The sequence below is a fragment of the Panulirus ornatus genome, chromosome 53 (genome assembly GCF_036320965.1).
Source record: "Panulirus ornatus isolate Po-2019 chromosome 53, ASM3632096v1, whole genome shotgun sequence".
NCBI classification, from domain to species: domain Eukaryota; kingdom Metazoa; phylum Arthropoda; class Malacostraca; order Decapoda; family Palinuridae; genus Panulirus; species Panulirus ornatus.
In genome coordinates, this window is record NC_092276.1 from 7,632,929 (window position 1) to 7,657,949 (window position 25,021).

The following is a 25,021-nucleotide window of genomic DNA, read 5'->3' on the forward strand; positions in this document are numbered from 1 at the left end:
CTTGATTTGCCCGAGTTTTTATCTATTCACTTATTCATTTATTTATCAAATGGTTGGTTAAAAGAGGAAATAAGCGGTGGGACAAGGGGAAAAGTACTGGGATAGAGAAGGTTGAAGTATGTACAAAACGATTCTATGTGTGAGTGTTGCCATACCCAGAATTCGAACCCTTGTAGATTCAACCCTGGGAGGGTTTCCCTCATGGAACTCACTTACGGGAGAATTTCTCGAATATTCCCCACTGATGAGGGAATGTTGCTCATGTCACCCACTGATGAGGGAATGTTCCTCATGTCACCCACTGATGAGGGAATGTTCCTCATGTCACCCACTGATGAGGGAATATCTCTCATGGCATCCAGTGATGGGGAAATGTCAGCTATAATAATCCCCTCCCCCTCCAATCCACTGTTTGTAAAACAGGTGTTTGTCTACTGGGGTGGCGGGGAATGGCTTGGAACTGCGCTATGCAGTGTGCAGTACAATCAACTCAGTAATGATATTTTTTTACAGTCGTTCTAGCCCCTCTAATGGAAAGATAAATATCCAGTTATGTTTACGTGAATAGTCATCATCACCTGAAAATATCAGACATCTGTGAAGAACAACCAAATTTTCCTTATTTGGAAAAGAAAAAAAAGTTTTGATTTGTTTCATCGAGAAAAAAAAAGTTTTCTTGATTATTGCTACCAGCCACTGTATTTGATAAGATATCCTAATTCTGTGTATATCTGCAAAATGTGTGCCAGAGTCTCAGATACAGATATCCTTTTTTACAACTACTACATCTAATTTGGTGAGAATTTGACCATTTTTAGTAATGCAACTTTTAAATAACTCCAAAGACGCTACATTTTCTAGGATAGTTATGGCAGAATAGCCACAAGAAGCTACAAACGCTGGAGAGGGAAATTCCACAATATTTTTTGCTATGAAAGGAAATTAGCGTTCTTACATAAAAGTTATTTTCAGCTTATAATTGTAATGAAGTGTTCGTAATTCTCCCCGTTCCACCTTAGACCATCTCCTGGGTACCCGTCTAGAAAAAAAAAAGACTAGTATAAACATTAAACATTTGCGCTTCTTCATAAACATTTGCATTCCTGGGAGACACTGTATTGTCCCGAACCTGCCAGACTTTGCGTATATTTTCTTCAAGTATCGCTCATGTGTCGAATATATTCAGTTTTATCCTGAGATCTATTTATCATTAGGAATTTTTAATTAGAATGTTTAAGAAAAGTTATAATTGTTTCATTACTCCTTCTTTGCATACGAAAAAACATTACAACAAATCATAAAGTAGTTGATTCAGTTGTGTTTATCATTCGCAAATGTTAAGAAAGTCGACACAGTGTGTTCAGGGTGATGCCAGCCATTTTTAAAGCCTGGTGTAATGCATGTTCGTTTGCCCATGACAAAGACCTCGGCCGCGGTAGTGTTCACCTCAGAGAAGTGACATGCGCAAGGGGAAGATGGGGCGGCGAGGAGGGGGATTGAGGAAGACTGCTGGTGTAGGTGGGGTGGTGAGGGAGGTGAGTTTCCCAGGGGGAGAGGGAGGGAGAGAGGCTGATCAGCTGGGTACCCGCGGCTTCCCCGACACGTCAGCAAGTCTTGCCACCTCGATTGTACGATGTTCTTTAAAAGACGGGCCCCTCACAACCAAGCAAGGTGAGCGTTTTCTTAAATTGGCTTTACTGTCGGATAGGTAGAGGAAATGCCACTTCACTGAAGACTATGGATGGGACAGGTGACACTAGTCCTGCTCTTACTCGCTACCTATGTACATGAGCACTTTTTTTCTTTTTACCAGCGTTTGAACTGGTTGGTGGGAAACATTTTACAAATCGATTTGAATTCATTACGTGTTTTGTCTAAAGTGACATTTTTTCTACTGTACCTGTGCATCTAATGAGCGACAGATAACGTCAAAACACAACAAAAAGTATCATTAACTTGAAGGAAATGATAATGGAATAGATTGAATGTAAGCCAAAGTTGGGTAAATCGGAGGTGGAGTTATGGGCGGAGCTTGCGAGCACTGTTTGTAGACGTCTGGTGACTCTAATCTCGCCACATTGACAGTGCAACCAGTACAAGTCGAACGTAACCCACAGTGCACCGAGCTCCCGGCAGTGTGTACAGGTATTGTGCTACATTTGTTTGTAGTAAGCCCAGGCCGATTTAGTTATCAGCGCGGGTTGAACTAGGGCATTACGGTTTCAACGCAAAGGGAGATATATATGCATCGCTTTAATCGTCGTTGAGCGAAACATGTTTTGTCTAAACTTGAGCAGAATTCTCATCACGAACTGGGCGGACGAGTCAAGTAGATACTGCTTCCCCACATCAGCTCCACCATATTAAGAAAACTGCAGGATTCCATTTAAGTTATGCGAATTTTGTATGAGCGCCATGTTGGAGCCCTGCCCATGTATACGCGGGCTGTGACGCCATCATCTAGCTGATCTGGTGCTCACGTTGGTTCCCCCACAGGAAGTGCACGCTACTGATAAGATACCTTGTGCCATGATCCCGTTAGAGCCACTCACCAAAGTCCCTCTCTCCAATACCCTTGGGCAGGAATCCTCTCCTCCCCTCCGTGCCTCTCTTCCTGTCTCACCATCCGCTCACCCTGTATCCTCTTCCACACTCCACATGATCAGTTATCTCAATTCGCCTCGTGTATGTTTTCTATGTAGTAGTTTCCCCTGTTTCCCCACACACCTTCCTCTCTCTCTCTCTCTCCCTCCATCTCGGGCAAAAGCCTTGTCCTTGGTATTCACTCTCTCTCTCTCTGTGGTTGGTAGTAGGTGGTCGGCAGCCACCGACCAGGGCGGTATTTTACCGGTACTACCAGCCTGGGTACCAGAAAGGTTAGTGACTGCTGCGCAGTGAGCCATTACTTGAGTGGCTGTCATGTTACACTCCTTTGACCCAGGTCTTTTCTTTCCGCCTCACCCACACAGTATGCAGCTGGGCATTCAGTCCACAAACGTACAATCTCTCCATCTCGCTCGCTTGACAACTTGATATTTTTCCGCCATGAGTTTCATGCGTTACTTTTGTCTTTCGGCAAAATCTCGCAAGTACCTACAGTTTCTGTCGGGCAAGATCTCGTCCTAGGTACTTGTAGGTAGGTAGCCTCTCCTCCTATGGCAAGACCTCTCCGTTTGCACTTGTAGGTAGATAGCATCTCTCCCATAGGGAGGTGCAAGGCTCCATTATGAATGAGAGTTGATACGTAACCCAAAAGGCTTCCAGGAGCCCCACATCCTGGTCGTGCAAGGCTTCCAGGAGCCCCACATCTTGGTCGTGCAAGGCTTCCAGGAGCCCCACATCTTGGTCGTGCAAGGCTTCCAGGAGCCCGAGATCCTGGCCATGCAGGGCTTCCAGGGGCCTCATCCTGGTCGTGCAGGGCCTTCAGGAGCCCCACATCTTGGTCGTGCAGGGCTTCCAGGAACCCTGCATTCTGGTAGTACAAGGCTTCCAGGAACCCTGCATCCTGGTCGTGCAAGGCTTCCGGGAACCCCCACATTCTGGTCGTGTAAGGCTACCAGGAACCTCACATATTGGTCGTGCAAGGCTTCTTGTAACCCCACAGTGGTCGTATAAGGCTTTCAGTAGTACCACACTGGTATAAAGCTTTTAATCCCACAGTACCTGTATAAAGCGTCCTGTAAACCGCACCCTGGTCGCACAAGACTTCGTTTATCCTCGCATTGACCGCACAGGCTTCCTCGTAATTTTGCGCTGGTCGCCCAAGGCTTCATGTAACCCCCCCACAAGGGTCGTACAGCGCTGCATGGAACCTTACACTGGTCGTAAGGCTTTACTGTAACCCCACACAGGTCGTACAATGCTTCCTGTAACGTAGGTTACCTATCAATCGTGCAAGGCTCCATCCCTCCACACACACACACACACACACACACACCATGACTAGTCTGCCTTTCTTCCCAGCTGCACTGAGCTGACAATTTGACTTAGTGACGATATTTTCCGTATTTTATCCTAATTATTTTTTTTATTGTTCGACTTCAGAGTATGTTGCAGCTTTGAGTGGGTTGGCGTTGTAATTTTTCTTCATTTTTTTTATTAAGTAATTAAATGTGCTTAAGTTTGGATGCGCCTCTCGTGCGAGTAGGTTTGAGGAGCCTAGTCGAAAAGGTTCACGGCGAAGGGAAATGCGGTGACTTGCGGTGGGGAAACGCCGGATGGTTAATGACTCTCTCTCTCTCTCTCTCTCTCTCTCTCTCTCTCTCTCTCTCTCTCTCTCTCTCTCTCTCGGCCCACACCACTGCAGGCCGCCACCTCCGCAGGCCGTGATATAGTTTGAATTCCCGCGTTAGGCAAGTTGAGTAAAAGTATATAGTAATCATCTTCATATTATTGCAGTATGAATGGCCGTACTCGGTGATTAATTTTACTTTGAAGAATTATAGGTAAATAAGGATTTGATTTCGTTTTACAACCCCAGCTACGCGTACACCCCAGCTACGCGGTCTTTTTTTTTTTTTTTTTTTTTTTTACTAAGACCAAGAGAGCACGTTTGGACGTTTCTCGCTGGTTCCAACAATTTTTCTTCTATTCGACATCTATTCACCCAGCGATGAAACTAGCGTAAAACGACCATCCAAAGTAAGCATTGTGGATTCTAATGTCACGGGATGTAAAAGACAGCATGGTAGCGCCATGAGCCGGATGGGGAGAGCTGTTTGTGTGTTGTATTGTCTGGCGCGATGCAGTTTACGAACACGGTATGTCCCGCATGAGGCGTTCGACCAGAACTGGTTTTAAACGTTTGGCTCAGACCAGATCCCGTTCCTTCTCATGACTAACAAATTTCTTGTTAGGAAGAAGGCCGTCTATCACTGGCATTCGTAAATCATTGATCGTTAGAGATTTTTGTATTTTTTATTTTATATATCTTTCATACTATTCGCCATTTCCCGCATTAGCGAGGTAGCGTTAAGAACAGAGGACTGGGCCTTAGAGGGAATATCCTCACCTGGCCCCCTTCTCTGTTCCTTCTTTTGGAAAATTAAAAAAAAAAAACGAGAGGGGAGGATTTCCAGCCACCAGCTCCCTCCCCTTTTAGTCGCCTTCTACGACACGCAGGGAATACGTGGGAAGTGTTCTTTCTCCCCTATCCCCAGGGATATATATTTTATATATATATATATATATATATATATATATATATATATATATATATATTATATATATATATATATAATTATATATATATATATATATATATATATATATATATATATATATATATATATATATATATATATATATATATATATCCTTTGGATGATCTTAAGAATTAGACCGATGACTATTTAATTGTAAGCGTTTTTGTGATAATGATGAAATATTCTGGTAATGTAATGTGACTCTCTAGAGAGGCAGTATTGTGGATGCTCTTATTTCGATATATTTCGGCTTTGGTTCATATTCATGGCAGTCCATCTAAACCGCTGAACCATCTCTCGACGTGGAAACTTAATTATGAGCTAATTATATCTGAGTTACATATAATCTGAATTTATTGGATTAACTGCATCCATCGGCAGGAAATGTGCTGATGAAATACACCTTATTGTAGACGGTAGGCGCTACAAGAAGTTTAGAAGGGCGGAGTTAAACAGATGTTGACGTATATTGGGACTGAAGTAGACACCAGATGTCATTGTTAACCTTTGTGCTCCTATGCCTGGAAAATTTTAGTTAAAGCTTTCCTGTGCTGTTGACTGTAAACTATAATCTCAGGTATTTTTAGCAATGAAAATCCGACGTTTTGTCAGTAGAGGTGTAACAGTGTCAAAAACATCTCCGGACAACGGTAGTGGCTAGAGAAATTCGTAGTTGAAATCGTTTGACGAGCGGGCAGACATTACTCAGGGAAAATGTAAGTAGCGAACGACAGCAGCTGCACACAACTGATGCAGCAGCACCTGCATCAGTTGTAGAGACAGCTGGGTCGTGCCTCGAATATTTTTTGTTGCATATGTTACATTCGCGTGTGAAACATTTCTCTCATAAATCTGGATAAGATCAAATAAAGTCGGTTCCAAATTACTTTGGCCAGTATGAACATCTCTGATGGTAAACTTGAGTGGAAAACTGAAGAGGCCTAGTCTTGTATGAGTGGGAGCGCAAGTGAAAGGAGGAAGTTGAGAGTTGATGTGAATAAAAGTAAGGTTGTGAGATTTAGCATTCGGGTGAAACAAGTTTGTATGAGTGTGCGTGTAACTAGAGTATTTTACAGACCCGGGAGTGGACATGGCAGTTGGTTGAGCACTGGGGAACTGAAGTGGACATAGGCTGGGTGAAGGGGCTGATGTTCTGGGTGCGCCGTTAAGTTATGTAAGAAATCACCGTCTGTGAAGGCAAAGATAAGTATTTTTGATGGTAAAGCTGGTACGGTGGTGCTGTGAAATTACGAGTCTTGGGGTTTTAAATGGAAAAGGAACGGAAGGGGGTGGAAGTGTTGGAAATCAATTGCCTTAGGACATGAGTGTGGTGAAGGTTTTATGTAAGGGATGGTGGTTAATGACTGAGAGGGCTGAAATGGTTGGGATATTAGGAGAAAGTGAGTGCAAAGAGGATACTTGGCTCAGAAGTGGAGGGAGCAATGAGGGAGAGGGACACAAAGGACGAGATGGAAGAAGGGAGTAAAATATGCTTTCGAGTTATCGGGATCTGAACATGCAGGAGGGTGAGAAGTGTGTACAGGATTTAGTGAACTGGAGCGATGTGGTATACAGGGGACGACGTGGGCTGAACCAGGGCATATGAAGTAACTCACGGACAGAGTCTGCGGGGCTTGGCTGTGGATAAGGAGCTCTTGTTTATGCATTATGCATTACAGCGAGAGAATGGACGTGAATAAGTGAGGCCCTTCTTCCCCCCTGTTCCTGGCGCCTTCTTGCTAACGCGGGAAATGGAAAAAAGGTAATGTTTGTGAGTATAATTGTTTTCTGTATTAGGCACCTGAATTGGAAATTGTTTAGCACATTTCGTAAATTCTATCCCCAGAAGCGAAATGGGACAAAAATGATAAATAGTATAGTTAGCAGAGACACCAAGTTGTAAAACAAAACGTATTACTGTACCTTTCATGATACTGAAGTAAATACGAGTGATTTGGCTTAAGTGATCTTTGCGTGCGGTTGTGTCATACCGTAAGGTCGTTGTGTAAAGCATTATGTGATTCACGAGGTAATAAGATGATAGCTCGTATGTTGTGGTGTAATAAGGCCAGGAACGAAATTATGTTCCAGAAGGGATTTCTGCTGAATCATGTGCATTGCTTTTTAAGACGAAACGGAAAGTGCGCGCGCAAGCTTTTGAAACAAAAATAGTCTTAGGTTAATATGTAAGAAAATTCATGTGTGCATTAATACTTAGCAGATGTAGCTGATGTGGTTTAGGACGGCACCACCAACCAGTGGACTTTGCCACAAGCGGGGAGATGTTCGAAATCGTGGTTGGAGGTCGAGTGGGTGGAACGTGGATGCTCAAGACGTCACGTACAATAAAAGTATTGATCAGCATTTCCGAAGGGAGTGTGTCTTATCGGCAGAGTGTAAGACATTTCCAGAGAATGCTTTACATATTATCAACATGTAATATTTGTGGATCCTGCTACAGATAGTGTTGCCGATTAATTTCTGGGAACCGATTCGAAATTCGGATATTGTAGATTACACGTGATGACTTGAAGATTGTCAACGTAATCATACCTTAAAAGTTATATATGTTTCCTCAAATTCTTGTTTTGGCCTTGCCTCGGGAGCTTCTTTCATTTGTGTGATCAAAATTTAGTAGTATTTGTGTGTTACGGGGAAGTCTTATACTCATGCTGCCGCGTCCGTTAAACTCGTTATGTACGCACACACCAGCCTAAGCCAGGTAACCGTAAATTGACCAGCATCGAGGGGAGGATGAACACCTAGGTTGGGCATGGACCGAGTGCCATGGCCAAAATTCGAACCCCAGCGGGTCAGGAGGCTCCGCTGAGTGTCTGTATGAGTGGCCTACTCTTTGTTTTCGAGTCGAGATGAAGGGGGACAAGCCTTCATATATTTCAGTATGATTCCTCCATCTCTCATAGTTGAAACTATGTTGATGTCCACCTCTTTTTTTTTTATCCTTTGTGTCTTATTACTTGAGTACGTTCCCCCTGGGGCATTCCTTTGTGTATGAGTATGTGTGTGTGTGTGTGTGTGTGCTATTTTTTTTTACGTGTCTTCCTCTCTGTCTTGCCTTTCACGGACGCGGTGTACCTTGGGGCAAGGCTGGCTGGTGGTGCGTGACGAGGACCTTGCTGATGTGGCTAAAGCCCTCGCCTTGGACCTGGTGTAAGCTCTTGGGCTCTCCATCTTATCGCTGGTTTGTCAGCATGCTTTTTTTTAATCATTATTTTATACTTCCTTTTGAGTGGTTAAAACGTATCTTGGTTTTTATTGAACATTGGTTATAATTGAACATTGGAACTAAGCTTTCTTTTGTAAACTTAAAAAAAAGAATGCATTTATGGAGAGGATAGTTACAAATGGTACACCATTACTCTTCAGACAGTATATCACAAACTTTTGGCGGTTTAACCGAAATATTACCGTGGAGAGTGCGCACTAGCTCATCCAATACACAACGAACAGGAAAACCCCCTACAGCTATATTGTTCATGAACCTCCTTTCCTTTTACTACATTCGTCGCTGTTATATTTTAACTTTTTTTTTCGTTTTAAGAAAATGACCGGAAACTCTTTACTCTTGTAACAGGCCATCGTTGGATTTGTGGCGTGTTCTCGTTATTTTACGCTGATTTTTACGGTAGTCGTATCCAGACAAGGCAGACATTTCCTTTCGGGAATGTTAGTGTACCTAAACTGTGGGGACTTTTTAGGTGTAACCTTGACTGGATAGACTGGGGCAACCACTTCAACGTAGGCTGAACGTTGTTATATCGGGTCGCTTGATGAAATTCAAACAGTGTAGCTCACCTTGCTTAGTTTGGCAGTTTTTATTTAAAAACTGCAGGATTTTTTTCTTTTTTTTTTAAGGAAAAGTTGGATTAGCTATACTTTCGCGTACTGCATACCGTTTCTCATTTGATGTATTTTCCTTGAATTATAAGATAGTTTTCTTAAGTCTGCTTATTGCCGGCAGTGTTTTTAGTCTGCTGAGCTAAGCAAACAGCGCCGCCTTGGTTGAGAATCAGGGGAGCGATAGTGGGGTTGATACCCTGCGGTCGGTCAGCTGGCTGTGACGTAACCGTAGGTGAGAGCAGCAGCTTCATAATTATTGGCTCACCGCCGAACCATAGTCTGACGCGGCCCCAGTCGGCCGATTTAACTCTGCCTCCTTACATAGATAGTCTTTCATCTCTGCATCCTTAACTCTGCAAGTGGCACATTTATGTGTAGTGCCATATACCATACAAGTGATGGGTTGGTTTTAGCTTTAGGCATATGAACCACCGCTTCATTAAATCCGTCAGCGTCATGTTACATCAACCAATTCGAACGCCTCTCATCAGCTTCTGGTGTATAGGATGACTCTGTCTATCTATATCTCTGACGCCTGTTTCAAGTGGAACCCCCTCAAAGGGGTGGCCAAGCAACACTAGTGAACTCCAGAGCCGTTTCTTAGCCTTTAGTGCTTCACCCTTAACAGTGTTTGCCGAGGCTCCTACCTCATGTTCTTATTGACTGCTATCAAATGCCTCTACTAACTGCCTCTGCCTATGACGATTCTAAAGCCACATATACTTGAAACGGGTTCGGGAATGAGTTGTAGTGATGCTCTGAGAGTGAAATCAGGTTTATTCTCGGGTTTGATGAGGTGAGAAGTTCCCTGAGGTAGCATGATGGAGTACATCCCCAGCAAACATCTTCTTACACTCGTGCAGCAGGACGGGAGGACTTTTTATTACTTGTTGCTTGTCAGGTTTAGCGTTCGGGCTTTGGCTCACCCCGCTCTGTGAAGGATGCCACCTTCCAGTGATTTATACTTCAAGATGTGAGATGTGCACTTTTTGGTACTACTCTCTGTTGTAGGAGACGGCTTAAAGGATACATGCTGCTTTACAGGGGAGGATCTGATCTCTTCTGTAGGGGGAGGAGGAGGCAGTAGACTTGAGAGTCGGGGTTGAAAGTGTGACCCAACCCAGTAGTATATAATGATCATAAGTCTTTAGGTAATAACGACATTGACGTGCGTTGTAGGGTGAAGAAAGAAACATGCACTACACCTTGTGATAATGCATTTTACGGTTAGATACCAGAATAAGGTTAGTCGTAATAGCCAGGAAGAGCAAAGACCCTCTCTCATGATGGTGTATACCAGGGGGAGGGGGATCAGAGGAGGATGTGTACCAGTCAAAACAGTGATATCATCAGTGGCCAGTTGGAAAGACGATGACAACACTTCGTAGATTTAAGTGAGGGGGTGGCCGATACTGTAGGGAGACCTTGAATATTTCCATAACAGATCCAATTACACTGCTTTAAGCATTGAATTATTTTGATATATATATATATCAACTGCAGAAGCTGGTGACTGAGTTTTAAAGTGTGTGAAAGAAGAAAGTTAAGAGTAAATGTGAATAAGAGCAAGGTTATTAGGTACAGTAGGGTTGAGGGTCAAGTCAATTGGGAGGTAAGTTTGAATGGAGAAAAACTGGAGGAAGTAAAGTGTTTTAGATATCTGGGAGTGGATCTGGCAGCGGATGGAACCATGGAAGCGGAAGTGAATCACAGGGTGGGGGAGGGGGCGAAAATCCTGGGAGCCCTGAAGAATGTGTGGAAGTCGAGAACATTATCTCGGAAAGCAAAAATGGGTATGTTTGAAGGAATAGTGGTTCCAACAATGTTGTATGGTTGCGAGGCGTGGGATATGGATAGAGTTGTGCGCAGGAGGGTGGATGTGCTGGAAATGAGATGTTTGAGGACAATGTGTGGTGTGAGGTGGTTTGATCGAGTAAGTAATGTAAGGGTAAGAGAGATGTGTGGAAATAAAAAGAGCGTGGTTGAGAGAGCAGAAGAGGGTGTTTTGAAATGGTTTGGGCACATGGAGAGAATGAGTGAGGAAAGATTGACCAAGAGGATATATGTGTCGGAGGTGGAGGGAACGAGGAGAAGAGGGAGACCAAATTGGAGGTGGAAAGATGGAGTGAAAAAGATTTTGTGTGATCGGGGCCTGAACATGCAGGAGGGTGAAAGGCGGGCAAGGAATAGAGTGAATTGGATCGATGTGGTATACCGGGGTTGACGTGCTGTCAGTGGATTGAATCAGGGCATGTGAAGCGTCTGGGGTAAACCATGGAAAGTTGTGTGGGGCCTGGATGTGGAAAGGGAGCTGTGGTTTCGGGCATTATTGCATGACAGCTAGAGACTGAGTGTGAACGAATGGGGCCTTTGTTGTCCTTTCCTAGTGCTACCTCGCACACATGAGGGGGGAGGGGGATGGTATTCCATGTGTGGCGAGGTGGCGATGGAATGAATAAAGGCAGTGTGAATTTTGTGCATGGGTATATATGTATGTGTCTGTGTGTGTATGTATATGTGTACATTGAGATGTATAGGTATATATATTTGCGTGTGTGGACGTGTATGTATATACATTGTGTATGGGGGTGGGTTTGGCCATTTCTTTCGTCTGTTTCCTTGCGCTACCTCGCAAACGCGGGAGACAGCGACAAAGCAAAATAAGATAAAATAAATTATATATATATATATATATATATATATATATATATATATATATATATATATATTGTTTTGTCTTTTTGTCTTCTAGGTTCCCACAAAAGCAATAAGACCATTTAAATACACTCCTTGTAAACATAAACAGTAAAGACAATATTTAGAGACGCCTGACATCTGCATTAAAGTGGGTGTTTTCAAGACATCGCTGAGTATTTGGTTCAGGAAAAATCTTTGTAGGTGAAGAGATCAGTAAGTTTGAGATATTTTCCACAGTACATTGATTTGGTAATTTTTATTTCATTTTCTTGCCCCCTGTTGGTTCAATAGGTATATGTAAGTGTGCGTGTGTGGGTTGACTGTAAGACAAGTACATTGTACATTAAACGTTTGATGTTCCTATTTTTTTTTCAGAGTGCTGCATCGATAAAGAGGTTTGGCATTATAGGTTGACTTTTGTAAGAAAATCTCTTCTTCATGAGATTTCACGGTCAGCCAGTCAGCCTTGAATGCAGCAGAGTGAATACTTGGTGATGAACATTGTTGCATTCTGGTGACGAATATATGTGAAATGTAGTTCACAACTGAAGGTATAGAGTGACGCTGTGAACATGAGCCTCCATGCCACTGATTAGGTTCCATGTTCGATGCCTACAACAGCTGCGAATATAGCTTTATTTGTTGGAAGGTCTAGGCAACAGCAAGTTTCTTTGGAGAGAGTAAAGGTTGACGTTTAACATATAATTGAAGGTCACAGACGCACTGGACATGGGGGTACAACAGACAAAGGATTAGTCAGAGGTCAAAGGAACAAGGACGGCTGGGGAGTGGGGACTGGTATGCGGCTTTCATTTGTAAAAGAAAAAAAAAGGAGGGAGAGGTTTGGGGGATTGGAGAGTGATCGACACGGTAGTTGGTAAAAAAGTATACGTGGTTTTCTTACAGCTGGTAAATGAATTTAAGTGATTGAAGACTGGAGATGGCATGTACCAAGATGAAGCGGGCTAGGCTGCCATGTCTCGACTCGCGTTTACGCTCAGTTATAAACAAAATATCGGATTGCTGCAGCTGATGCTATCGTGTGTCGATCAACGTCGTTTATGTATCTTTTTTTTTTTTTTCTAAAGTGACCTATTTTCTTGTCTTTTTGCAAGTCCGTCTTTAATGATAATGCATCTGCTTAGTTCCCAGTGGAGTTTACTAAGTCGTTTCGTAAGTTCTGACACTTGCTGAGATATCTATAGTAAATGGAAATGTATATCTGTAATCCGTATCCTATCAGTAGACAGGGTTAGGCAGAAAAAAGAAATGAAAATTCTTGAAGCAAGATCCTTGAGAGCATTTTGTCGTGCCACTTTATATTTTAGACTTTCCTAGTACTTCCAAAGTAGTGGCTCACAAAAGATCCCATGGGTATATAGTCAAATAAATAATCATTTGAATATACATGATAATGAACTTTGGGGAAATGCAAATGGTAATTGAGAGATTTAGCTGCTTAATACGTATACCTGTGTTAGTGCAAGTCTAGACCAAGTCATAGGGATGGATATCTTGCTGCTGTTAATAGCGGTTTTGTCGGCCTGACAGTCTTTCTGTGGAAAAAGTTGCATGTCTGTCTCGTACCTAAAGCAGCAGTCCTACAGCATAGTTAGAACTACCGGAATTTTACCTAGGAAAAACCGGCACCGTCCCAGACTACACTCGGCCTCCTAGGAAGCTCGTATGATACACAAAATGTCTTTTGTCTCGACTCTCACAGTGTGCCTCGACGAGGGCGGGTCTTCTCTGTCGTCTATTTTGTGGGCGCCTACTAGTATGGTTGAGTTTCTTATACTCAGACGTAAATTCTGTTACAGCTTAACCTCTGTACAGTACTGTGCTTTGGATGGTAAATCGTAGGCTGATACAAGAAGTGTACTTTCAGTAACCAAACTGCTTGTAAGATTCTGGTTGATTACATATTTCTTGCTTCGTCATTTGCTCGTATCCAAGATCTGTCTGTCGTGTAATGTACCGACATACCTCCCCTATCCACAACCAGGTCCACCAGACGTTTTCGTGGTCTCCCCTGGCTGCTTCATATTACCTGATTAAGTCCAGTGATTGTATGTCGCTACAATTCACTTGTACCCTTGCACGCCTTTCACCCTCCTGCATGTTCGGGCCACGCGTGCTTAAGATCTTATCCACTCTATCCTTCCATTCTCAGTGTGGTCTCCCCTTTCTCCTCGCCGCCTCCACTTGATATATATGTCTTTGTCAATTTTTCATTCATTCTTTCCATATCTCACATTTCAGTTTCAACACTTGCCCTCTTCCATACATTTTCATCTACAACCCATGACCATCTTAGAAGTACGAGCATATTATATGGTAGGTAGTGAACCATTACCATGTTTGAAAAGCACAGTCAGGATATGGTAATATGTATATTATAGTCACAGTGGTAATTACAATCTTGTATTGAAGTCCGACTGGGCGTTTGGTTGATCAATTGGTTGTACACACACACACACACACACACACACACACACACACACACACACACACGCACGCACGCTTAATCTCAGGACGCTTTTTTTTGGAGTTCTTGCATCGTCACAGGTGCAGGGAAATGAACTTTTGGAGCGAGAAAATCCTCAACACTATGACAACTTTGCCGAAGATGACACTGTTTATTTACTGATATATATATATATATATATATATATATATATATATATATATATATATATATATATATATATATATATATATATTTTTTTTTTTTTTTTTCGCTGTCTCCCGCGTTTGCGAGGTAGCGCAAGGAAACAGACGAAAGAAATGGCCCAACCCACCCCCATACACATGTATATACATACGTCCACACACGCAAATATACATACCTACACAGCTTTCCATGGTTTACCCCAGACGCTTCACATGCCCTGATTCAATTCACTGACAGCACGTCAACCCCGGTATACCACATCGCTCCAATTCACTCTATTCCTTGCCCTCCTTTCACCCTCCTGCATGTTCAGGCCCCGATCCCACAAAATCTTTTTCACTCCATCTTTCCACCTCCAATTTGGTCTCCCTCTTCTCCTCGTTCCCTCCACCTCCGACACATATATCCTCTTGGTCAATCTTTCCTCACTCATTCTCTCCATGTGCCCAAACCATTTCAAAACACCCTCTTCTGCTCTCTCAACCACGCTCTTTTTATTTCCACACATCTCTCTTACCCTTACGTTACTTACTCGGTCAAACCACCTCACACCATACATTGTCCTCAAACATCTCATTTCCAGCACATCCATCCTCCTGCGCACAACTCTATCCATAGCCCACGCCTCGCAACCATACAACATTGTTGGAACCACTATTCCTTCAAACATACCCATTTTTGCTTTCCGAGACAATGTTCTCGACTTCCACACATTCTTCAAGGCTCCCAGAATTTTCGCCCCCTCCCCCACCCTATGATCCACTTCCGCTTCCATGGTTCCATCCGCTGCCAAATCCACTCCCAGATATCTAAAACACTTCACTTCCTCCAGTTTTTCTCCATTCAAACTCACCTCCCAATTGCCTTGACCCTCAACCCTACTGTACCTAATAACCTTGCTCTTATTCACATTTACTCTTAACTTTCTTCTTTCACACACTTTACCAAACTCAGTCACCAGCTTCTGCAGTTTCTCACATGAATCAGCCACCAGCGCTGTATCATCAGCGAACAACAACTGACTCACTTCCCAAGCTCTCTCATCCCCAACAGACTTCATACTTGCCCCTCTTTCCAAAACTCTTGCATTCACCTCCCTAACAACCCCATCCATAAACAAATTAAACAACCATGGAGACATCACACACCCCTGCCGCAAACCTACATTCACTGAGAACCAATCACTTTCCTCTCTTCCTACACGTACACATGCCTTACATCCTCGATAAAAACTTTTCACTGCTTCTAACAACTTGCCTCCCACACCATATATTCTTAATACCTTCCACAGAGCATCTCTATCAACTCTATCATATGCCTTCTCCAGATCCATAAATGCTACATACAAATCCATTTGCTTTTCTAAGTATTTCTCACATACATTCTTCAAAGCAAACACCTGATCCACACATCCTCTACCACTTCTGAAACCACACTGCTCTTCCCCAATCTGATGCTCTGTATATGCCTTCACCCTCTCAATCAATACCCTCCCATATAATTTACCAGGAATACTCAACAAACTTATACCTCTGTAATTTGAGCACTCACTCTTATCCCCTTTGCCTTTGTACAATTGCACTATGCACGCATTCCGCCAATCCTCAGGCACCTCACCATGAGTCATACATACATTAAATAACCTTACCAACCAGTCAACAATACAGTCACCCCCTTTTTTAATAAATTCCACTGCAATACCATCCAAACCTGCTGCCTTGCCGGCTTTCATCTTCCGCAAAGCTTTTACTACCTCTTCTCTATTTACCAAATCATTTTCCCTAACCCTCTCACTTTGCACACCACCTCGACCAAAACACCCTATATCTGCCACTCTATCATCAAACACATTCAACAAACCTTCAAAATACTCACTCCATCTCCTTCTCACATCACCACTACTTGTTATCACCTCCCCATTTGCGCCCTTCACTGAAGTTCCCATTTGCTCCCTTGTCTTACGCACTTTATATACCTCCTTCCAGAACATCTTTTTATTCTCCCTAAAATTTAATGATACTCTCATACCCCAACTCTCATTTGCCCTTTTTTTCACCTCTTGCACCTTTCTCTTGACCTCCTGTCTCTTTCTTTTATACATCTCCCACTCAACTGCATTTTTTCACTGCAAAAATCGTCCAAATGCCTCTCTCTTCTCTTTCACTAATACTCTTACTTCTTCATCCCACCACTCACTACCCTTTCTAATCAACCCACCTCCCACTCTTCTCATGCCACAAGCATCTTTTGCGCAATCCATCACTGATTCCCTAAATACATCCCATTCCTCCCCCACTCCCCTTACTTCCATTGTTCTCACCTTTTTCCATTCTGTACTCAGTCTCTCCTGGTACTTCCTCACACAAGTCTCCTTCCCAAGCTCACTTACTCTCACCACCCTCTTCACCCCAACATTCACTCTTCTGAAAACCCATACAAATCTTCACCTTAGCCTCCACAAGATAATGATCAGACATCCCTCCAGTTGCACCTCTCAGCACATTAACATCCAAAAGTCTCTCTTTCGCGCGCCTGTCAATTAACACGTAATCCAATAACGCTCTCTGGCCATCTCTCCTACTTACATAAGTATACTTATGTATATATCTCTTTTTAAACCAGGTATTCCCAATCATCAGTCCTTTTTCAGCACATAAATCTACAAGCTCTTCACCATTTCCATTTACAACACTGAACACCCCATGTATACCAATTATTCCCTCAACTGCCACATTACTCACCTTTGCATTCAAATCACCCATCACTATAACCCGGTCGCGTGCATCAAAACCACTAACACACTCATTCAGCTGCTCCCAAAACACTTGCCTCTCATGATCTTTCTTCTCATGCCCAGGTGCATATGCACCAATAATCACCCATCTCTCTCCATCAACTTTCAGTTTTACCCATATTAATCGAGAATTTACTTTCTTACACTCTATCACATACTCCCACAACTCCTGTTTCAGGAGTACTGCTACTCCTTCCCTTGCTCTTTTCCTGTCACTAACCACTGACTTTACTCCCAAGACATTCCCAAACCACTCTTCCCCTTTACCCTTGAGCTTCGTTTCACTCAGAGCCAAAACATCCAGGTTCCTTTCCTCAAACATACTACCTATCTCTCCTTTTTTCACATCTTGGTTACATCCACACACATTTAGGCACCCCAATCTGAGCCTTCGAGGAGGATATATATATATATATATATATATATATATATATATATATATATATATATATATATATATATATATATATATATTTTTTTTTTATACTTTGTCGCTGTCTCCCGCGTTTGCGAGGTAGCGCAAGGAAACAGACGAAAGAAATGGCCCAACCCCCCCCCATACACATGTATATACATACATCCACACACGCAAATACACATACCTACACAGCTTTCCATGGTTTACCCCAGACGCTTCACATGCCTTGATTCAATCCACTGACAGCACGTCAACCCCGGTATACCACATCGCTCCAATTCACTCTATTCCTTGCCCTCCTTTCACCCTCCTGCATGTTCAGGCCCCGATCACACAAAATCTTTTTCACTCCATCTTTCCACCTCCAATTTGGTCTCCCTCTTCTCCTCGTTCCCTCCACCTCCGACACATATATCCTCTTGGTCAATCTTTCCTCACTCATTCTCTCCATATGCCCAAACCACTTCAAAACACCCTCTTCTGCTCTCTCAACCACGCTCTTTTTATTTCCACACATCTCTCTTACCCTTACGTTACTCACTCGATCAAACCACCTCACACCACACATTGTCCTCAAACATCTCATTTCCAGCACATCCATCCTCCTGCGCACAACTCTATCCATAGCCCACGCCTCGCAACCATACAACATTTTTGGAACCACTATTCCTTCAAACATACCCATTTTTGCTTTCCGAGATAATGTTCTCGACTTCCTCACAATCTTCAAGGCCCCCAGAATTTTCGCCCCCTCCCCCACCCTATGATCCACTTCCGCTTCCATGGTTCCATCCGCTGCCTGATCCACTCCCAGATATCTAAAACACTTCACTTCCTCCAGTTTTTCTCCATTCAAACTCACCTCCCAATTGACTTGACCCTCAACCCTACTGTACCTAATAACCTTGCTCTTATTCACATTTACTCTTAACTTTCTTCTTCCACACACTTTACCAAACTCAGTCACCAGCTTCTGCAGTTTCTCACATGAATCAGCCACCAGCGCTGTATCATCAGCGAACAACAACTGACTCACTTCCCAAGCTCTCTCATCCCCAACAGACTTCATACTTGCCCCTCTTTCCAAAACTCTTGCATTTACCTCCCTAACAACCCCATCCATAAACAAATTAAACAACCATGGAGACATCACACACCCCTGCCGCAAACCTACATTCACTGAGAACCAATCACTTTCCTCTCTTCCTACACGTACACATGCCTTACATCCTCGATAAAAACTTTTCACTGCTTCTAACAACTTTCCTCCCACACCATATATTCTTAATACCTTCCACAGAGCATCTCTATCAACTCTATCATATGCCTTCTCCAGATCCATAAATGCTACATACAAATCCATTTGCTTTTCTAAGTATTTCTCACATACATTCTTCAAAGCAAACACCTGATCCACACATCCTCTACCACTTCTGAAACCACACTGCTCTTCCCCAATCTGATGCTCTGTACATGCCTTCACCCTCTCAATCAATACCCTCCCATATAATTTACCAGGAATACTCAACAAACTTATACCTCTGTAATTTGAGCACTCACTCTTATCCCCTTTGCCTTTGTACAATGGCACTATGCACGCATTCCGCCAATCCTCAGGCACCTCACCATGAGTCATACATACATTAAATAACCTTACCAACCAGTCAACAATACAGTCACCCCCTTTTTTAATAAATTCCACTGCAATACCATCCAAACCTGCTGCCTTGCCGGCTTTCATCTTCCGCAAAGCTTTCACTACCTCTTCTCTGTTTACGAAATCATTTTCCCTAACCCTCTCACTTTGCACACCACCTCGACCAAAACACCCTATATCTGCCACTCTATCATCAAACACATTCAACAAACCTTCAAAATACTCACTCCATCTCCTTCTCACATCACCACTACTTGTTATCACCTCCCCATTTGCGCCCTTCACTGAAGTTCCCATTTGCTCCCTTGTCTTACGCACTTTATATACCTCCTTCCAGAACATCTTTTTATTCTCCCTAAAGTTTAATGATACTCTCTCACCCCAACTCTCATTTGCCCTTTTTTTCACCTCTTGCACCTTTCTCTTGACCTCCTGTCTCTTTCTTTTATACATCTCCCACTCAATTGCATTTTTTCCCTGCAAAAATCGTCCAAATGCCTCTCTCTTCTCTTTCACTAATACTCTTACTTCTTCATTCCTTCACTCACTACCCTTTCTAATCAACCCACCTCCCACTCTTCTCATGCCACAAGCATCTTTTGCGCAATCCATCACTGATTCCCTAAATACATCCCATCCCTCCCCCACTCCCCTTGCTTCCATTGTTCTCACCTTTTTCCATTCTGTACTCAGTCTCTCCTGGTACTTCCTCACACAGGTCTCCTTCTCAAGCTCACTTACTCTCACCACCCTCTTCACCCCAACATTCACTCTTCTTTTCTGAAAACCCATACAGATCTTCACCTTAGCCTCCACAAGATAATGATCAGACATCCCTCCAGTTGCACCTCTCAGCACATTAACATCCAAAAGTCTCTCTTTCGCACGCCTGTCAATTAACACGTAATCCAATAACGCTCTCTGGCCATCTCTCCTACTTACATAAGTATACTTATGTATATCTCGCTTTTTAAACCAGGTATTCCCAATCATCAGTCCTTTTTCAGCACATAAATCTACAAGCTCTTCACCATTTCCATTTACAACACTGAACACCCCATGTATACCAATTATTCCCTCAACTGCCACATTACTCACCTTTGCATTCAAATCACCCATCACTATAACCCGGTCTCGTGCATCAAAACCACTAACACACTCATTCAGCTGCTCCCAAAACACTTGCCTCTCTTGATCTTTCTTCTCATGCCCAGGTGCATATGCACCAATAATCACCCACCTCTCTCCATCAACTTTCAGTTTTACCCATATTAATCGAGAATTTACTTTCTTACACTCTATCACATACTCCCACAACTCCTGTTTCAGGAGTATTGCTACTCCTTCCCTTGCTCTTTTCCTCTCACTAACCCCTGACTTTACTCCCCAGACATTCCCAAACCACTCTTCCCCTTTACCCTTGAGCTTCGTTTCACTCAGAGCCAAAACATCCAGGTTCCTTTCCTCAAACATACTACCTATCTCTCCTTTTTTCACATCTTGGTTACATCCACACACATTTAGGCACCCCACTCTGAGCCTTCGAGGAGGCTGAGCACTCCCCGCGTGACTCCTTCTGTTTCCCATTTTAGAAAGTTAATACAAGGAGGGGAGGATTATATATATATATTTTATATATATATATATATATATATATATATATATATATATATATATATATATATATATTTTTTTTTTTTTTTCTTTTTTTTATACTATTCACCATTTCCCGCGATAGCGAGATAGCGTTAAGAACAGAGGACTGGGCCTTTTAGGGAATACCCTCACCTGGCCCCCTTCTCTGTTTCTTCTTTTGGAAAATTAAAAAAGAAAAAACGAGAGGGGAGGATTTCCAGCCCCCCGCTCCCTTCCCTTTTAGCCGCCTTCTACGACACGCAGGGAATACGTGGGAAGTATTCTTTCTCCCCTATCCCCAGGGATATATATATATATATATATATATATATATATATATATATATATATATATATATATATATATATATATGATAGAGTTGATAGAGATGCTCTGTGGAAGGTATTAAGAATATATGGTGTGGGAGGAAAGTTGTTAGAAGCAGTGAAAAGTTTTTATCGAGGATGTAAGGCATGTGTACGTGTAGGAAGAGAGGAAAGTGATTGGTTCTCAGTGAATGTAGGTTTGCGGCAGGGGTGTGTGATGTCTCCATGGTTGTTTAATTTGTTTATGGATGGGGTTGTTAGGGAGGTAAATGCAAGGGTTTTGGAAAGAGGGGCAAGTATGAAGTCTGTTGGGGATGAGAGAGCTTGGGAAGTGAGTCAGTTGTTGTTCGCTGATGATACAGCGCTGGTGGCTGATTCATGTGAGAAACTGCAGAAGCTGGTGACTGAGTTTGGAAAAGTGTGTGGAAGAAGAAAGTTAAGAGTAAATGTGAATAAGAGCAAGGTTATTAGGTACAGTAGGGTTGAGGGTCAAGTCAATTGGGAGGTGAGTTTGAATGGAGAAAAACTGGAGGAAGTGAAGTGTTTTAGATATCTGGGAGTGGATCTGGCAGCGGATGGAACCATGGAAGCGGAAGTGGATCATAGGGTGGGGGAGGGGGCGAAAATCCTGGGGGCCTTGAAGAATGTGTGGAAGTCGAGAACATTATCTCGGAAAGCAAAAATGGGTATGTTTGAAGGAATAGTGGATACAACAATGTTGTATGGTTGCGAGGCGTGGGCTATGGATAGAGTTGTGCTCAGGAGGATGGATGTGCTGGAAATGAGATGTTTGAGGACAATGTGTGGTGTGAGGTGGTTTGATCGAGTGAGTAACGTAAGGGTAAGAGAGATATGTGGAAATAAAAAGAGCGTGGTTGAGAGAGCAGAAGAGGGTGTTTTGAAGTGGTTTGGGCACATGGAGAGGATGAGTGAGGAAAGATTGACCAAGAGGATATATGTGTCGGAGGTGGAGGGAACAAGGAGAAGAGGGAGACCAAATTGGAGGTGGAAAGATGGAGTGAAAAAGATTTTGTGTGATCGGGGCCTGAACATGCAGGAGGGTGAAAGGAGGGCAAGGAATAGAGTGAATTGGAGCGATGTGGTATACCGGGGTTGACGTGCTGTCAGTGGATTGAAGCAGGGCATGTGAAGCGTCTGGGGTAAACCATGGAAAGCTGTGTAGGTATGTATATTTGCGTGTGTGGACGTATGTATATACATGTGTATGGGGGGGGGGTTGGGCCATTTCTTTCGTCTGTTTCCTTGCGCTACCTCGCAAACGCGGGAGACAGCGACAAAGTATAATAATAATAATAATAATAATATATATATATATATATATATATATATATATATATATATATATATATATATATATATATTTATTTATTTATTTATTTTACTTTGTCGCTGTCTCCCACGTTAGCGACGGAGCGCAAGGAAACGGACGAAAGAATGGCCCACCCCACCCACATACACATGTTTATACATACACGTCCTCACATGCACATATACATACCTTTACATTTCACCGTATATATATATATATATATATATATATATATATATATATATATATATATATATATATATATATATATATATATATATATATATATATATATACAGACATATGCATAAATGCACATGTACATAATTCATACCTGCTGCCTTTATTCATTCCGTTGCCACCACGCCACGCTTGAAATGACAACCCCCTCCCCCCCCCCGCAAGCGCGCGAGGTGGCTCTAGGAAAAGCCAACAAAGACCACATTCGTTCACATTCAGTCTCTAGCTGTCATGTATAATGCACCGAAACCACAGCTCCGTTTCCATATCCAGGCCCCACAAAACTTTCCATGGTTTACCCTAGACGTTTCACATGCCCTGGTTCAATCCATTGACAGCACTTCGACCCCGGTATACCACATCGTTCCAATTCACTCTATTCCTTGCACGCCTTTCACCCTCCTGCATGTTCAGGCCCCGATCGCTCAAAATCTTTTTCACTCCATCTTTCCACCTCCAATTTGGTCTCCCACTTCTCGTTCCCTCCACCTCCGACACATATATTCTCTTTGTCAATCTTTCCTCACTCATTCTCTCCATGTGACCAAACCATTTCAATACACCCTCTTCTGCTCTCTCAACCACACTCTTTTTATTACCACACATCTCTCTTACCCTATTATTACTTACTCGATCAAACCACCTCACACCACATATTGTCCTCAAACATCTCATTTCCAACCCATCCACCCTCCTCCGCACAACCCTATCCATAGCCCACGCCTCGCAACTATATAACATTGCTGGAACCACTATTCCTTCAAACATACTCATTCTTGCTCTCCGAGATAATGCTCTCGCCTTCTACACATTTTTCAACGCTCCCAGAACTTTCGCCCGATTTCCCACCCTCTGACTCACTTCCGCTTCCATGGTTCTATCCGCTGCCAAATTCACTCCCAGATATTCAAAACACTTCACTTCCTGCAGTTTTTCTCCATTCAAAACTACCTCCCAGTTGATTTGTCCCTTAACCCTACTGTGCCTAATAACCTTGCTTTTATTTACATATACTCTCAACTTTCTTCTTTCACACACTTTACCAAACTCAGCCACCAGCTTCTGCAGTTTCTCACCCGAATCAGCCACTATCGCTGTATCATCAGCGAACAACAACTGACTCACTTCCCAAGCTCTCTCATCCACAAGACTGCATACTTGCCCCTCTCTCCAAAACTCTTGCATTCACCTTCCTAACAACCTTATCCATAAACAAATTAAACAACCATGGAGACATCACGCGCCCCTGCCGCATACCGACATTCAGTGGGGACCAATCGCTTTCCTCTCTTCCTACTCGTACACATGCCTTACATCTTTGATAAAAACTTTTCGCTGCTTCCAGCAACTTGCCTCCCACACCATATACTCTTAATACCTTCCACAGAGCATCTCCATCAACTCTCATCATATGCCTTCTCCAGTTGCATAAATGTTACATACAAATCCATTTGTTTTTCTAAGTATTTCTCACATACATCCTTCAAAGCAAACACCTGATCCACACATCCTCTATCACTTCTGAAACCAATCTGATGCTCTGTACATGCTTCACCCTCCCATATAATAACCCAGGAATACTCAACAACTTATACCTCTGTAATTTGAACAGTCACTTTTATCCCCCTTGCCTTTGTACAGTGGCACTATATATATATATATATATATATATATATATATATATATATATATATATATATATATATATATATATATGTATATATATATGAAAGTGCAGCATATGTAATTCTTGAAAATACTATTTCTATGACAGAACAAACAGATAGGCTTTTCAATGATTGGTGAAAACAGCATGAAACCCCTTTTTTCATTACTTGGCAAATATAGCACAGAACACTATTTATACTACAAATGGGATGTAACAGGAAGATCGTTTTTACCTCTTAGGTTATCATGGGACACATTTCTCTTTTGAATTTTGATTTTACCAATATGATTGATGTTAGTGCATAAGAAAGACAGATAACTAAAGATTTCGATAGTTTGGGATAAGTGTATCTCCTGGATATGAACAGCTTGGGTCAAGATTTGAAAATTCATGCTTTTGTAACTGTAAACACATAGAATCTTTGGTCCAGCACTGTCAAAGTAGTACAGCCAGAATTTGAAAATCCATGTTTCTGAAAGCTGAAAACTCCCAAATCTTTCATCCTAAACATTCATA

General features: G+C 42.6%; 1 protein-coding gene across 8 annotated transcripts in view; it reads left to right on the forward strand.

Moving 5' to 3' along the window:
- The first annotated feature begins 1,464 nt into the window (after positions 1–1,464).
- The window catches only part of LOC139765213 (UDP-glucose 4-epimerase-like), a 128,989-nt gene continuing 105,432 nt past the window's right edge, over positions 1,465–25,021 (forward strand). For 2 of the 8 annotated variants that reach the window (XM_071692517.1, XM_071692516.1), the window contains exon 1: positions 1,465–1,671. In XM_071692517.1, coding sequence (XP_071548618.1) covers positions 1,476–1,671 — 196 coding nt within the window. In that variant the 5' untranslated portion in view covers positions 1,465–1,475. Of the gene's footprint in view, positions 1,672–2,024; positions 2,146–8,316; positions 8,407–25,021 lie in introns of those variants that run through there. The other 6 variants (XM_071692522.1, XM_071692519.1, XM_071692525.1 and 3 more) reach the window with 4 other exon arrangements.